Raw genomic sequence first — 15,500 nt, forward strand, 5'->3', positions numbered from 1 at the left:
TTGATGGTGTGTCTCTTGAAATGGTACGAACGCCTGACAATTTCATGAGCTCAGACTCAATGACAATACCGAAACCGAAAGTGAAGAGCTCAGTATTGTTGCTTTGCGACCTGGAAGATCGACGATGGCCATTTGAAAAGATGAGGAATAAGTGGTCGCGAACTTGACCGAGAAAACTGATTATGCAAGGTAAAATATTTTCTCTTACCGAGTTTTTGAATATGTTAGTTAAGATAGAAAACATTGTAACTCGAACCTTTTCAATACAGCTAGTTATTCTACTTCCCTTTTAAAACCGTAAATTTGTTTGAGGTGAGTTTCGGAGGTTCTAAAATATGAAACTGAGTAATATTGCTTGGTGGAGTTTAAATAATACCGGTAAAGGTTTAAACCTCAACGCTTTCACTGCTTCTGTGTCTGTAGTTACTGTAAGAGACGTTGAAGAAATAAACCCTAGCAGACATAATCAAAATTTTTTCGAATTTTCGATTAACAGGTTTATTTTTTACCTTCAGGTGCTTAGTTAATACAAATGAAATACATTGGCGTTAAAACAACTATACGAAAACTTGAGCAATAAGCAGCACTATCCATCAACTAATCAGCGTAATAACCCACGATAGAAAGTGTGGTTCATTCTATGGGTTACAATAAACAATTGGACGCTAGCTCAGTTATTTTGTAAAGTGTAGTATTCCAGAATTAATCATTTCTAACCGAGCTACATTCCATAACAAATGTAAACAATGTCGTTAATGGGCTTATCAAGAAAAAGGGACGCATTACGTTTAATCTAAATTTGAATGACCACAAGTGTCGACATGTTTCCTAAAACTTTTTATGACATAATATAGAAGTGACTAGAAATTGTGCATTCCGAAGTATCGTTATAGTTAACTATAGCGCTTGCTCACTAAAGCTAAAACTATGGAAAACTTATTGCTACGTAGTTTTTAGTGTTCTATCAAATCAGTGCAGTCACTCAATCAAAAAAACCAAGTTTGTTGTTGTGGTCCCACAGTAGTGTCGTATTATATTCATGGTAATGCCGTCACGCACAGGAACGCAGTAGCTACTTAGGATTATCTGGGGAGAGAAAGAGTAAAATTTGTTTAAAATTCCACAATGCACTTTTCCAGTCTCTCATATTTTAAAAAAAGCTTAAAGAATTCTCATGACCAACTGTAGCACTGAGGCCGTCGGATGCTGGATTGTTTGAATGCGTTTTCAGTTATTCTGGAAAACTCACGTTTATAGCCTACGTATAGCCGTACCCTCCGCCCGCCAAGGTAAAACAGAGGTTCCCTCGCTTCCATTTTATCAACGGGGGAAGGTACGGCTACACGTAGGCTATCACATTTAGCGCGCGTGGCCAAGGAGAGACTCGTTTTTATTCCAAACCTTAAAAGTGGCTATAAGATACAGTCCCGCGTCCACTAAAAAGAGTGCAGATATAACAGAAGAAGAATATGAAAGAAAGTACGATGAAAAAAAAAATAAAAAAAAGGCATTATCGTACAATTGTCTTACTTTATTACGAAAAACGCTCGTCATGTTCTTGTGGATGTTGTTTTCTTGCTGTTACGGGAGTTGTATTTCCGTGTTGTTCCGTCTTTTCCACAGCTCCGCTACGACGAGGAGTGGGTTCTCTAGCTGTTCCCAAGACACTCTGATCATGAATGGTTCTGGTGGGTTCCGTACTAGCTCTTACCACGTAGAGGAGTTTGATAATACAGCACGTTATCACAACCATCATGATGAAGCAAGCAACATTAAGTGTTTCAGTGTCCATAAAGTTTCAGTTCCTGCGGAAAAATTGAAACAAGCCTCTAAATAAGAGCCCAGCAAGGAAATGAAATGTATTTTAAATGAAAAATAAAACCTCTTAATTATTCACCAACCAGAAAAACTCTCTCTCCTCCAGACGCACGACGGTTGGTGTTTAAAGGTAAAGGCCTCATTAACAATGGAAGCAAACAGATTTAAGAGCAGGATTTTAATCCTGCGGTTCTATAGGAAACGGGACCCATGAGATTACCGTCTTAGTATTCTAAATATTCTTAATACTGGTCTAAGAGGTAAACCACTTAATCTCATGACTGTTAAGTAGTATGATCAAGACGGAATGATAAACATTGTCCAGAGAAACAGATTAGTAATTTTTAATTAGTAATTAGTAATTTTTCAATGTACGGCAAAAAACTAGCTACGGGAGTAGCATGATAGAGGTGCAGGGGCAATTGAAACGTATAATGTCAAAATTGTATATCAGTATTAGCCTGCATAGTTGATGGTAGCCTGTGTAGCTGATAATTGTTTGTTTGCGCTCTAAAGCGTAGAAGACCTGTGGGAGGCAGAGCGGTGAGAGGTCTGGCATCGGTCCTATTTAATCAGGCCTCAACTGAAAAACCACATGCTGCGTAGCAGTTGCATGACAGGCCTTGTTTGGAATACAAATACACTGATCAGTTTTGGGGGTAATTGTTTCTCAGGTCACCTGCACATTCGTGCGATGAATTTTATCTGTTTTTTCAAAGGTCTTGTGAGTTTGATGGTAGCATGCCCGTTTTTTAACTTAGTTTCCGTTTTTTAAGTGTTGAGCTGGGGAGTCATGCAACTACGCTGATTTTAACCTGAATACGATTTGTTGTTTTTCGTAATTATATCGTGCGAGGCGGGACGCTTTGGTTAACGCACAAAGTGCGAATAAAGCAGTCGAAAGTATGAAAAAGTAAAGAGGTCAATGCGAATGACAAATTTAACTTTCATGCAGACGACTGAGGAAGTCATCCATGCAATGATCTAAAATAAGCAACTCCTATTTTAGGAAAATCTTGGCATTTGATCTGATGGGGTTTAGAAATTTAATTGATTGACAAGAAGAACAATACATATTATTTCACAAAGCAATCCAAGCCTAGTGTGTATTTGAAAAAGGAATATAACTAATATATGAACATTAGAAGACTTGGAATGACTGACAATGAAAAGCGGATCAGAAGTTTAATCGTTAAATGATCAGTTATGGCTGAATGGTACAAATTTTCAGACGCATTGCCGACAATTGTCTAATTTAGCAAAATCGTCAAAATGAACAAAAACCGCGCTAAACTTGTCTATCATTTCTCATATAAGCTACGACAAGCGTGTAGTTGAACTCAAATTAGTTTACTTAACAGGAAAAAATTATGTAAACACTCAAAACGGAATGATTAACACATCATCTGGAGAAACAAATTAATAATTTTGCAACGTACAACTGAAAACTAGCTAAAGGAGTAGCATGATAGAGGTGCAAGGGTTATTGAAACGTACGATGTCAAAACTGTACATTAGTATAATGTGTTAGCCTGTATAGTTGGTGGTAGCCTGCTTGCGAAGCTGATAAGCTATTAAATGATAATAGTTTGTGTGCGCTCTGAAGCGTAGAGGACCCGTAGAAGGCGAAGCATCGGTCGAATTTCATCGAGCCCCAGCTATCGACGTTAGAATTTCTACTAATCAGTTCTAGGCGTGATTGTTACTCAGGTCTCCTGCATTTTCGCGCGATGAATGTAATCTGTTTTCTCAAAGGTTTTATGACTTTGATGCTAGCATACCTCTTTTTTAACTTAGATTTCGTTTTTAAAGTGTTTAGCTGGACTTGGACTTGGAGTACGGTTAACTACGCTGATTTTAACCCGAAATACGATGTGTTGTTTTCCGTAATTATATCTTGCGGTGCGGGCCGCTCTGGTTAACGTACAAAGCGTGAGTAAAGCAGTCGGCAGCATGAAAAAGCAAAGAGGTCAATGCTGGTGCCAAATTTCAAGTTTCTCTGGTTGGTATCACGAATTGTTCGCACACATCCAGTTCAGCAGTTCTTTTTAGTTCTATACAGCAGTCGTTGCTTTAGAATAAATCAAATGGTTTAATTGTATGTGTATATAAATGGCTCTTTATCCATAAACTGTACATTTATCATTTATTGACGAGACTTTGACGAGGTAAAAAAAAAAGGAAAAAGGTTGAAATTATATGTAATTTGTTGTTTTTCCTTCCTAGGTAAAGAACGTTAGTAAGATGCCGGGTCCTATCGGACCTTCTGGCTACAACGGAAGTCAGGGGCCTGTTGGCCCCCAGAGAGCCGTGGGTCCCGCTGGTCCTAAAGGATCAGGAGACTTTAGTCAATGTCAGTATGACACTAAAGAAGAAAATAAGATCACTGGTAGCGATAGGATACTTGTACACATTGATGAACCAGCAGTAAGTGCATCTATACTTTACATATAAAAAAAATACGAATAGATAAATAAGCAGAAAAAAGGGATTTCTAAATATAACCTGTCTTTACCCTTTTTAGATCTCTTGCAATCTAAGACTACAACCTCAATTACTAGGACTTAAACCTAATATTTCTGACTCAAGCTCAAGCAGGAGGATGTTGAACGATCTTGCACAATTGCTTTTGTGCTGTGAACAAATTTAAAAGATTAATGTAAGGCCCCGGCCTTTCTCGCCTTTGACATCATTGCTATAATGCACACCCACCATCGCATCTAGTCGCTTTAGTGTACTTAAAATTATTTTATTTTATTTTGATTGGCTGAGATAAATGCATTTTTTGAATAATATAGACAACATTTCGAAAATGTTTGTTTTGATTGAACGCTGTTCGTTCGACCAAATGCACAATCGTATTCGTAGGATTTGAATAGATTTTGTGCGATTCGCGGGCTTTGCCTCTGTAAAATTGAAAAACTAACTCATCTTTCCTTTATGTATATTATCAACTGTGATCTCATGATTTTTCTCGTGCAAATTTGGAATGAAAAAACTCTGTGGACGTTTTATAAGCCTGCAAAAAGACACTCAAAATGATGTGACTACCAGTATAGATGACATAATAAATGTGTATTTCTTTATTTTTTTGACAGAATAAAAGGATAATGGCAGTAACATGCTCAACGGATCACAGCGCTGAGTATAATCTTGTAACGAGGACACAAGGTGCAAACGTCCGGAGATTCGTTTGCACCTGTGATGGAATATCCTCACTTTTCACTAGAGGAACTAAGTGCTACCTGCACTACTGGATTTGCCCTTTAACAACATAATTAACTACATTTCAGAAACTTCGGCTTTATACACATTTTTCCTTGTATATAATTTGCATGATTAAATCTACTCAGCCTCATTTTTTACAGTTGTGTAGGGAAGGTGCAAAACAGACAGAAAGATAGGAATCAGAGACTGAAAGGCACTTTAGCTGGTGTGGAATTTAGTGATCGATGTCTTGGAATCCCGGATAATATCAATGTGTTTGAATCATGTTTCATAAATGGGCAGTTGGTCCAAAGGATATTAAATTCAGACCGAAACGACAACGAAAAGACAAAGAAATACAAAGAAAATATAAAATTACAAATGACGGTGTGCATAGTTGGCCAAATATTAATAGAAAATTTCGAAGTGTGATCCCAATTTTGCAGTTGGTAGTCTCGAAATGTAAATGTTCTCTACACTTTCATTAGTGTCCTAAAGAAACATTAATGAGGGAAATCGATGTAAATAAATGATGACTGCGAAACTTTGGTGATAAATCTCTTTATTCCATCCATACTTTTAACAGAACGTTTCGCCTTCCGGAGAAACAATTTGAAGCAAACGTTTCGTCTCATCTCTGTTTAAAACCTACCGCGCGGGCTATTTATATGAAGTCTAACCCAAAGCACGGTTTTGACCAATGGGCTTTAGGATTTCTCCAGAAGATGGTTGATTTAGCTAAATGATTGTTCTCCACGGTTTGCTTTCACCCATCTTTACAATGTTCACAAAAATAAATGTTCATATTAAAGGTCCAGCTAAATTGAGGATTTTTTAGGACGCGGTTTTATTAAGCCTTTACACCCAGACATCAGTATGCATATTCTCCATACTTTCCCTGTACATTTATTAAGGTTCTGTAAAGGAGAATTTGTTTAACAATCAAGAGCTTCTTTAGTTGTTTATTAGTTCCCTTATTCTCATGACCTTAATGTTTTATTCAATGGTGATCTTGTGAGGATAAATTAGGTGCCAGTCACTCCTAGGGGTTAAAGGGTTAAACAACGAGTAAACTTTGTTTAAATCACACGAACGCCAGTATTTTTATTTTGATAGATTTTCACACTTTCATCTAAGTACTGCTACTGCTGATGAGAGGTATTATCCAAAAACTCCTAACATTTTGAAATAAAGAATGGAACTAAAACTTAATTTTGCTTTGATTTCCTTCCTTGGCCTCGCCTTTCTACGTTTTTAAGAAGGCATGCCCTTAAATTTTTTCCCACTACGCTCAGTGACCCAGATCATCCCTGAATTTCAAGGTTACTTTGTGGAGCAAATTAAAGGAGGTCTCTGGCTCTACTTAAAACCCATCTCTGGGTTACGATTCACCTTTTAGTGGTGAATCGTAACCCAGAGGTTTCTTTTTCATTGACGTTAAAACAACATCATCAACAACAACAACAACAACAACAACAACAACAAAAATACCAACAACAAGACTGTTATAATTGTGGAAATCGTGTAAGAGATCTTTAATCCCAATCCAGGGGCTGCAAAGCGTTTTGAAACGTGGAGGACGCGGGATGGAAGGAGAGGGGCTAGTTACGGAGAGAAACTTTTCTTCTACATTTTTTTATTCATATCATTTCGACGTGATTTCCTCCTTTTGAAACAAAACTGATATGCAAAACTTGATTTTTTTAGTGTGATTTTGTTGTTTCTGTTGTTCTCCGGGTTTTTATGTAATAGTTAGAATAGAGAGGGCTCGATAACTCGTCTTTAAGACGGAACCCTTATTTACCAGGAAGCGGCCGTGAATTTTCTTTTTTCAAGGTGTCAAAAATCGCTATCTATTCCGTGATAGTTGCTGAGTACGGTATGAAACCTAACAGTGTGTGTTGTACACACACAAAAAAAAGAAAACTCGAGCTTTTCTCGTAGTAATTCGAACTACAAGTAGATTTATGCAGAAACAATTCTAAGCGCTCTCGATTCCTTCGGATGATGGAAGATTCGGGCTTCTCCCAAATCAATTGTGACACAATAAAAATCTCTTAATTGTTATTTTCGTGTCACTGCCATTAACTGCACGTTCTATGCTGCTTATTAATGGTACTAATCGTTACGTCATGACTACAGACAATAGTCTCCAGTCGCGTAATTTATAACGTCATACTAGCAGACACGTAAAATAGTAGTTAAATACCTACAGACAATCGTTTTAAAAGCACGCATTTTATTTCAGTAAATGGATTCACTTAACTTTAGTTCACTTCTAATTCTTATTTCACCATAAAGAACATTAGCAAAACCCTTTTTTTGTCCACAGATGATGCACCTTAGTGCACATTTGAAGAAATGTGGGAATAAATTCAATATTTTGTCCTCTAAAAAAAACATGGTGATTTAACCAGTTAGTTCTTGCTACATATTCAATCTAATTAAACGATTCTTCTCTTAGCGTTATGCAGCCGCTCTGAATAACTTAAAAACGTTATTTATTTTGAAATAGACGATATCTTTAAGGTTACAGTAACTACGTTGTTAAAGGGCAAATCCAATAGTGCAGGTAGCAACTACTTCCTCCATTGAAAAGTATGGATTTTCCATCACAGACGCAAACGTATCTCCGGACGTTTCCACTTTGTACCCTCGATACAAGATTATACTCAGTGCCGTGATCCGTTGAGCATGTTGCTGCCATTATCCTTTTATTCTGTTAACAAATAAAGAAATACACACTTGTTATGTTATCTATACTGGCAATCACATTATTACGAGTGTCTTTTTGGTTTGGATAAGCTCGATTGATTTTTCCATAAAAAAAAGATAAGAAAAATCATGAGATCACAATTAATAATATAAATGAAAAAAAGAAGAGTTAGCTTTTCAATTTTACAGAGGCAAAGTCTGTGAATCACGCAAAATCCATTCAAACCTTACGAATACGATTGTGCATTTGGTCGAGCGAACAGCGTTCGACCGAAAGAAACATTTTCGAAATGTTGTCTATATTATTCGAAAAATGCAATTACCTCAGCCAATCAAAATGAAATAAAATCATATTAAGTACACTAAAGCGACAGGATACGATGGTGGGTGTACATTATAACTAAAATTTCTAATGTAAGAAAGGAAAGGCACTACATTACTATTTTGAATTTCTTCCCTTCACGAAAGCAATTGTGCAAGATCATTCAACACCCTCCCCTCCTGATTGGGCTTGATTCAGAAATATAAGATTCAAGTCCCCTAGTAATTTAGGTCGTAACCTTAGATTATAAGAAATATCAAAGGGGTAAAGACAGGTTATATTTAGAAATACCTTGTTCTCTGTTGATCTATCAGTTCGTAGTTTTTTAAATGTAAAGTAAAGATGTACTTACTGTTGGTTCATCAATATGTGCAAATATCCTATTGCTACCACTGATCCTATTTCCATTTTTCCTTTCATGCCGACATTGACTGATTTACCTTTTTTATCCTTTCATTTACCTACTCATATTTTTTTAAATATAAAGTATACATGTACTTACTGTTGGTTCATCAACATGTACAAGTATCCTATTGCTACCAGCGATCTTAGTTTCACTTTTTGTTTCTAATTGACATTGACGTAAGTCTCCTGATCCTTTAGGACCAGCAGGACCAGGGACTCCCTGGGGGCCGACAGGCCCCTGACTTCCGTTGTAGCCAGAAGGTCCGATAGGACCCGGTATCTTTCTAACGTTCTTGACCTAAAAAGGAAAATAATACGTACGTCTAAATTCACCCTTTTTGCGTTTTTTTACTTCGCCAAAGTCTCTTCAATAAATGATAAATGTATAGTTGATGAATAAAGAGCCATTTATATACACATACATTTAAACCACTTGATTTATTCTTAAGCAACAATTGCTGTATAGAACCGAAAAGAACTGCTTGACTGGATCTGTTGCGAACAGTTCGTGCTATAAACCAGAGAAACTTGAAATAAATTAACCCATGGAAGGTATCCTCTTGGTCGATCAAGGCATCGAAGCTATCAAATTTAGCAATATTAATTTTTTTTTATTTTTTATGACATTTGAAGATTTACGGTGCACTAATTTTTTTTTTATTTATTCTCTTACACAATGCTGTCGTCAATGTTGATCTCAGCAGAACACAAGGTGCATGTTACGCGTAAAATCAGCATATGACCGGATCAAAACTCCCTTCTCTTTAGTTCATTTGGTAGAGCATAGGATCTTGTAAGGGCATGGTTCGTGGCTCGAACTCTCACGAAAAGTTCTTTTTTACTCCACGCTTGGGAAAAATTGTTTATAACATCTTTCTGATCATAGTAATGGACATTCCTTATTTGATTTTTTTATTAATCCAATCTGATTGACACACTATGTTTTTGGAGAAGGGGACTGGGACAAGCTCTTGTGGACGAAGCGGAGACCTTCGTATTTGTTATAGTCGTTAATTCCTGTGTAGAACTACCTAAGCTTGAGATGTTTTCTGAGTCAATAATCTTAGAGTAATACTGTGTGTAATAACCCTCACATGGAGTGGTTAAAGTGAGGTTGACTAAGTCTTAAATACAAGTAACACAGATAATGTACCTGTTCAGTCAAGTTGTCTCGCACTTCCTTTAGCTGTCTAACAATATTACCACGCGTTGCATTCAAAACCATGCTTATACTTTGAAGATCGGTTTTTGTAGAGTTTCCTGCCAACCATAGCGCGGAAAAATACTTTTTGGACTCTTCTTTCATGTTTTCACGAGTAATGTTGAGCAATTTCTCGATTTGCTGAATCCTGTTGAGGTTTTGATCCTTCGGAAAATAAAAAAAGAATGTTTATGCCAAAAAACATATTTCAGGTGCACATTTTTTACTCTTATACGCAACAATGGTCTATTGACCTTTTCAAAACTGGGAAAACACTAAAAAAAAAAAAAGATATTAACTACTTACCGTGACCTGCTTTGTGCTATTTGATTTGTTTCCCTCAACTTTTATTCTAGCCTCAAGTTTCTCAGTTTCCTTTGTTACCTGCGTTTTTAAAAAAAGAAGGGTGCATATGAACGAATAAATAAATAAACAAATAAAGACATAAAAAACAAAGGGGGTCTGCCATTTGGTGAAAATTATGGGCTCCCTAAAAGACGCAACAATGACATACTTTGGAGATCTAGAAGCATGAACTGGTTCTTGGCTAAAATAGGTAGTGGCAACGTTTGACATATAAGTAAATTAAGCGGATCATTTTATGCTGACTGGTTGATTTGCTGGCCTAAGGCGATGCCAAGGCAACTAAATTGTTTTTTTAATTGTTATTTCCCCACTAGTCTCGCTGAATGTTATGCTTAGAAAAAAGTTGAAAAAGCAGGGTGTTTCAGTAGGAGTGATAAGTAAGCTCAGGAGCAAATGGACACCTGCTTAGCTATGTTATATAATGTCCTATGATCTTAAACCGTAGAACAAGCAATAGAAAACAAGGCACCTTTTCAGTCATGTTTTCATGCACTTTCTTTAACTGTGTCAGGAGAATCGTCTGCGTTGAGTTCACCAACATCCGAACTCCTAGAAGTTCCCTAACTGTGGAATTTTGGGCTAGTTCCAAGGCCATGGATTGTTCTTGAGACATATTCCTCATATCTTCCCGAGTGTCATTCAGCATATTGGTCAAGTGCTGGATCAACTCGGAGTGGCGATCCTTCAGAATAAAAGATGATTTTGTGTTAGGTATTGCACACACTTGCACTCATGTTACCGACACTTGTAATTCAGTGAAAAGTCAAGGCGTCTGCATTTAGTGACTTACCGAACTTTTTTCAATATTGCTAGACTTTTCTTCCTCCATTTTAACTCTAAGTTCAAGTTTTCCAAAACGATTCGTTACCTGAATGAGGAAAGGTATATCTTATTAAGCAGTTATACAAGAATTTTGACGTAATACCAGATTAGCGAAGTCGAACAATAAATGCAGATATATATTTTAAAAGATGGAGAGGGAGAGCAGGATTAGAGCCTTACAACCAGTGTAATTTTTCAATTTTCAACAGAGGGACTCTCTAGGAAAATAAGTAAATCTCTCTTAATGGTTATGATTTGATCAAATGAAGGCATTCATTAAATACATATTGCAAACGCATATGCTTACGTTTTTCCTTTGTGATTCCAGTGAAGAAGATAAATAGTCACCATAGGCAATTGTTTTATTCAGCTTGAGTGAAACAACTCTTGTTTCACTGTTGACTTATCAGTTCAAAATATTAATTCATTCAAGTCATCGATTTTTTTAAATTGAATTAAAATTGAGCTGAAAGATGCCTTAAATTAAAATTTCCTTAGTCGTGAGGGTTTGGCGACTCACACAGAGGTCAAATCTGGCGAAAACCAAGATATTCAGTCAGAAAAACCTTGATTTGGGTAGATTTGTCAATTATTAATTTCGGCCTGAATAGAACTCACCTGTCCCAAGGGTAGGGGGTTAATAGGAATTCTCCAGCTTTCTCCAAAAGAAAGCAACAACCACAATAACAGCAACAACAACGATTAACCCGATTATACCTTGTTTTCGAATTCTTGCAGAGATGCGTTCGTTTTATCCAACAAACTTCCTTCTGTCTGCTTTACATCTTGCCGAATTCTTTTAAACTCCTGATCAACCTGAAATGAAATAGCCTTTTCAGGAATAAAGCTTGTACACTGTGTTCATACCTTCTCTGAATATTTTAGTCCTTAATTTACAATCTCAGATCGCACTTTATTTGTTCTCTAACCACTATTGACATTCAACTGGCTTTCTAGCTAGAAGTCATGTTGGCTCTGAGTGGCTACGAAGCCATACATTGGGAGCCAGGCCAATTTTAAAGGTTTCCTCTAAAACCCATGCCTAGGCTTCATTCCCGCAATTGCTAAAATTGCCGCCCATCTGCGAGGATTATGGCTTTATTTCCTTTCAATCTTCAGGACAAATAAAACTTAAGTGTCCACGGGAAAGAAGAATCCTCCAAGTTTGCTTCGACTCAACGGGTGGTTTTGCACTTCAGTTGGTCAGGATGGCTCCCGACGAGTATCTGGGAGGCACTGGTTCGAATTCCGTCGAAGCCCAAATTTTTTTCCGGTTTCTTTAATGTAGCATTTTTTAAATCTTAAACAACTGTACTCGCAGACATTCTTATGTGAGTGTTCTGCGAATTTTTCAAAATTCTAGCTATTTTTCTTCTGGTTTAAACAGCAGCTGCCTGAGATTGCCAAACATAACATGCTTTCTGAAGTTTTTTTAATTTTAATTGTCTTTGACATGTCAATATCAATGAATTTATTGAATATACTCAATGTATTCAATATTCTTAGAATTTTTTGTGTAAACAATTTTCGAATTAAAAAAACGCGTGATTTTTTAACAAACGTGAAAATTGAAAGACGAACAAACAGATGCAACAACAACAAAATAACAACTAAAAAGCAAAATTACTATGTCTATGATTAGAATAGGTGTTCCCTTCAAGGATTCTCGCGAAATAGTGTCAAAGATCTCTTACCGACCTAAAATTATAACGATTATTTAAATTAATTTTTTTACCTTCTGATCCAGTTTAAGGATTTGTTTTTGAAAATCAAAAAACTTCTGATGTACAGTTCCATTAAGGATGAGCCACAATTCTGCTGTATTTTTGCCCTGAAAATAGGTATCGAATAACACAAAACCAATAAATGTAATTATTTACCGGGAGAAGAGTTTTGATCTTATAAAATGATTTTCATTGCATTGTCGAGTCAGGGGACGAGAAAGGGCAAAAGAATAAAAGAAAAGAATTCGATCTGCACCCTGAAAAAAGCCAAAAAAAAAACCAACGAAGAAAAATAGTTTTATAGTTATTTGGATAATTATTTGTCGTAGCTGTGTAGAAAATGTTTGAGATCCTCAATCTAGTGTAATTACTGGGTGTAAAATATACATCAGCGAGCTTTCCAATTTTACCTGTTACTTCAAATGACAAAAAATATCCTCTTACCGAATATTCTCGCACAACTGAGAGGTTCCTTTTCATCTCTTGCACATTCTTTTCAAGCTCTGACGCCCCTGTGGAAATGAATACATGAAAGAAGAGACCATATCAAATTTGCACGACGCAATTTACATTTTCCTTGGACGAAGGGATGAAAACTAAAATATTTTACCGGGTAATCTTTTCTTCACTGGGAAGCTGATAACACGGTATTATGAACATATTTCTGAAACGTAAGTCCTTTCCTTTACATTCTTTGGTCGCCAAGCTGACGTTAAAAATGTTTGAAACATTGTCAAAATCTCCATTTGACAGGTCTCAAGGGAAATTTCCAACCCTTATTGAATGCTGAAATCGAAATTGATTGCCAACGTCCTTAAAAACAAAAATAAATGAAAAAAAGGTGTTCGAGACTTAATTAATTAATTTAAAATATGCTTTAATTGCCTTGCGCTGTTAAATGGACCTGTCTTGAGATAGACGACTTTGAACTCACAACACCAGTTGCTTAGGGTGGAATTTAGATTTGGCACGGACGAAAACACTCTTTGATTGGATTGATTTAACTGATTTTTTGCTGAAAAAATACTGTCGGCTCCTCAAGAGGGAGACTTCTTGTTGGCCCTTCTAAAAATACAATTATTTTCTGGACCAAAGTGCTTCATCCAGGGATAAATCTCTAACTCTTTGTCCAGCGCTATACTTTCCGAGAGAGCGATATGTACAGCAACTAAGGAAGGCTAAATGCGAAAATCAGTCAAACCGACAACTATTCTTTAACAAGCTATTATTTCCAAAAATGTTGCGCAAAATTTAAACAAAGACTGATTAAATATAAAAAACTAAATTAAAGAATTGGTGTAACATTTTCGTTATAAAAGGGCACATGCGTTATACTGTACTTTTTCAAGGAGCATAAGACATTAAAGCTGTACGGCCATAAATTACCAATCATTGGTCTTTTTTTTCTCAGTCGAATGTTCACTTACAATCATACTTGCAAAACGTGATACCTTGAAGCCCTTTTCTTTCCCATATTTTTGTCTTTAGTCTAAATCATGTCTTTTCCCATTATCGGGTTTGCAATTCGTGGTAATGATTCTTGTTTTGAGCCCCAAATTCCTAAAGAAGCTGTCTATGCAACGGGTAGAATAGAGATGCAAGTCTACCTACCCTGAAGAGCGCCATGATCCGTTGGAAAAGTCGAGGAGGTGTTGAATGTGTTAGACTTCATCATGACCAAAGCTAAAACCAAAGCTGCTATAGCTGTGAGGAAGGCTGTAGTGCCAACTGCAATTGATATGAACAGAAGTCGCCGAGTTACATCTGTATTTGATTGCCAGGTATATATAGGCTGGGATTGTTCTCGTTCGTTAATCTCCTCTCTTTCTCCGAACGTTCCAAACCAACCGGTGTTTTCTGCAGTCACGGTAGCTGAGTTATCACTTGTTTCTGCACTACTTCCCTTTTTAATCAGCTCCATCTCGACGAAAAAAACGTCCTTTCACCCACCGCCTGCCTAGATTAAATAGTGATTGTGGGTTGAGGATGCTAATTATTTTTCAGTCGTACTTTGCCTTTAAGTCTAAAATCGATTGTTCTCGTTCAATGGTGGATTCGTTGTAATGGAATAAAGCAGTTCTCAAAAGAGCATTCACTCTTAAAAACAGAAATCTTAACAAGTATTGTCGAAAAGCATTAAGCTGTTGCAGTTAAATTGATAAGTGACATATGCGTGCTCCACTCCAAGAAAATACAAATTGTTCGAATTTTGCGCATGATGAAACGCATTGTTTATAGTGAAGTTTTTTATATGAAATAATTCATATTTGTACTGCGGTTGTAGATGAAAGTGAAATGTGATCATCGCAGTAAATTTTCCAATTTAAGCAATTGGAAAGAAGAAGCCTGAAAAAAAATCAGGACTTCAACGGGATTCGAACCCGTGACCTCCGCGATACCGGTGCGATGCTCTACCAACTGAGCTATGAAGCCACACATTGGGAGCGAGGTCAATTTATTGAGTTCATATCTTCCCGTGCAGTGAAATGAAGTGAAGTTTTTTATATGAAATAATTCATATTTGTACTGCGGTTGTAGATGAAAGTGAAATGTGATCATCGCAGTAAATTTTCCAATTTAAGCAATTGGAAAGAAGAAGCCTGAAAAAAAAAAAAATCGCACCGGTATCGCGGAGGTCACGGGTTCGAATCCCGTTGAAGTCCTGATTTTTTTCAGGCTTCTTCTTTCCAATTGCTTAAATTGGAAAATTTACTGCGATGATCACATTTCACTTTCATCTACAACCGCAGTACAAATATGAATTATTTCATATAGAAAACTTCACTTCATTTCACTGCACGGGAAGATATGAACTCAATAAATTGACCTCGCTCCCAATGTGTGGCTTCATAGCTCAGTTGGTAGAGCATCGCACCGGTATCGCGGAGGTCACGGGTTCGAATCCCGTTGAAGTCCTGAT

The 15,500-nt window shown here is 36.7% G+C and overlaps 2 protein-coding genes across 2 annotated transcripts; one reads left to right on the plus strand and one right to left on the minus strand.

The window, feature by feature from the left end:
- The first annotated feature begins 3,608 nt into the window (after nt 1-3,608).
- Nucleotides 3,609-5,569, plus strand: LOC149043003 (uncharacterized). Its single transcript, XM_089211771.1, has 2 exons — nt 3,609-4,245; nt 4,917-5,569. The coding sequence occupies exons 1-2, from the start codon at nt 4,063-4,065 to the stop codon at nt 5,094-5,096; spliced, it is 363 nt and encodes a 120-aa protein (XP_089067897.1). The 5' UTR covers nt 3,609-4,062; the 3' UTR covers nt 5,097-5,569.
- Nucleotides 5,570-7,174: 1,605 nt separating this feature from the next.
- LOC149043004 (uncharacterized) lies at nt 7,175-14,537 on the minus strand. Its single transcript, XM_089211761.1, has 10 exons — nt 14,192-14,537; nt 13,025-13,092; nt 12,592-12,687; nt 11,574-11,672; nt 10,825-10,902; nt 10,504-10,716; nt 9,975-10,052; nt 9,621-9,833; nt 8,565-8,765; nt 7,175-7,744 (listed from the first exon to the last, which is right to left on the minus strand). The coding sequence occupies exons 1-10, from the start codon at nt 14,499-14,501 to the stop codon at nt 7,565-7,567; spliced, it is 1,536 nt and encodes a 511-aa protein (XP_089067887.1). The 5' UTR covers nt 14,502-14,537; the 3' UTR covers nt 7,175-7,564.
- Nucleotides 14,538-15,500: the final 963 nt, after the last annotated feature.

Source organism: Pocillopora damicornis, chromosome 7 (assembly GCF_964200805.1).
Source record: "Pocillopora damicornis chromosome 7, jaPocDami1.2, whole genome shotgun sequence".
In the NCBI taxonomy this organism is placed as follows: Eukaryota; Metazoa; Cnidaria; class Anthozoa; order Scleractinia; family Pocilloporidae; genus Pocillopora; species Pocillopora damicornis.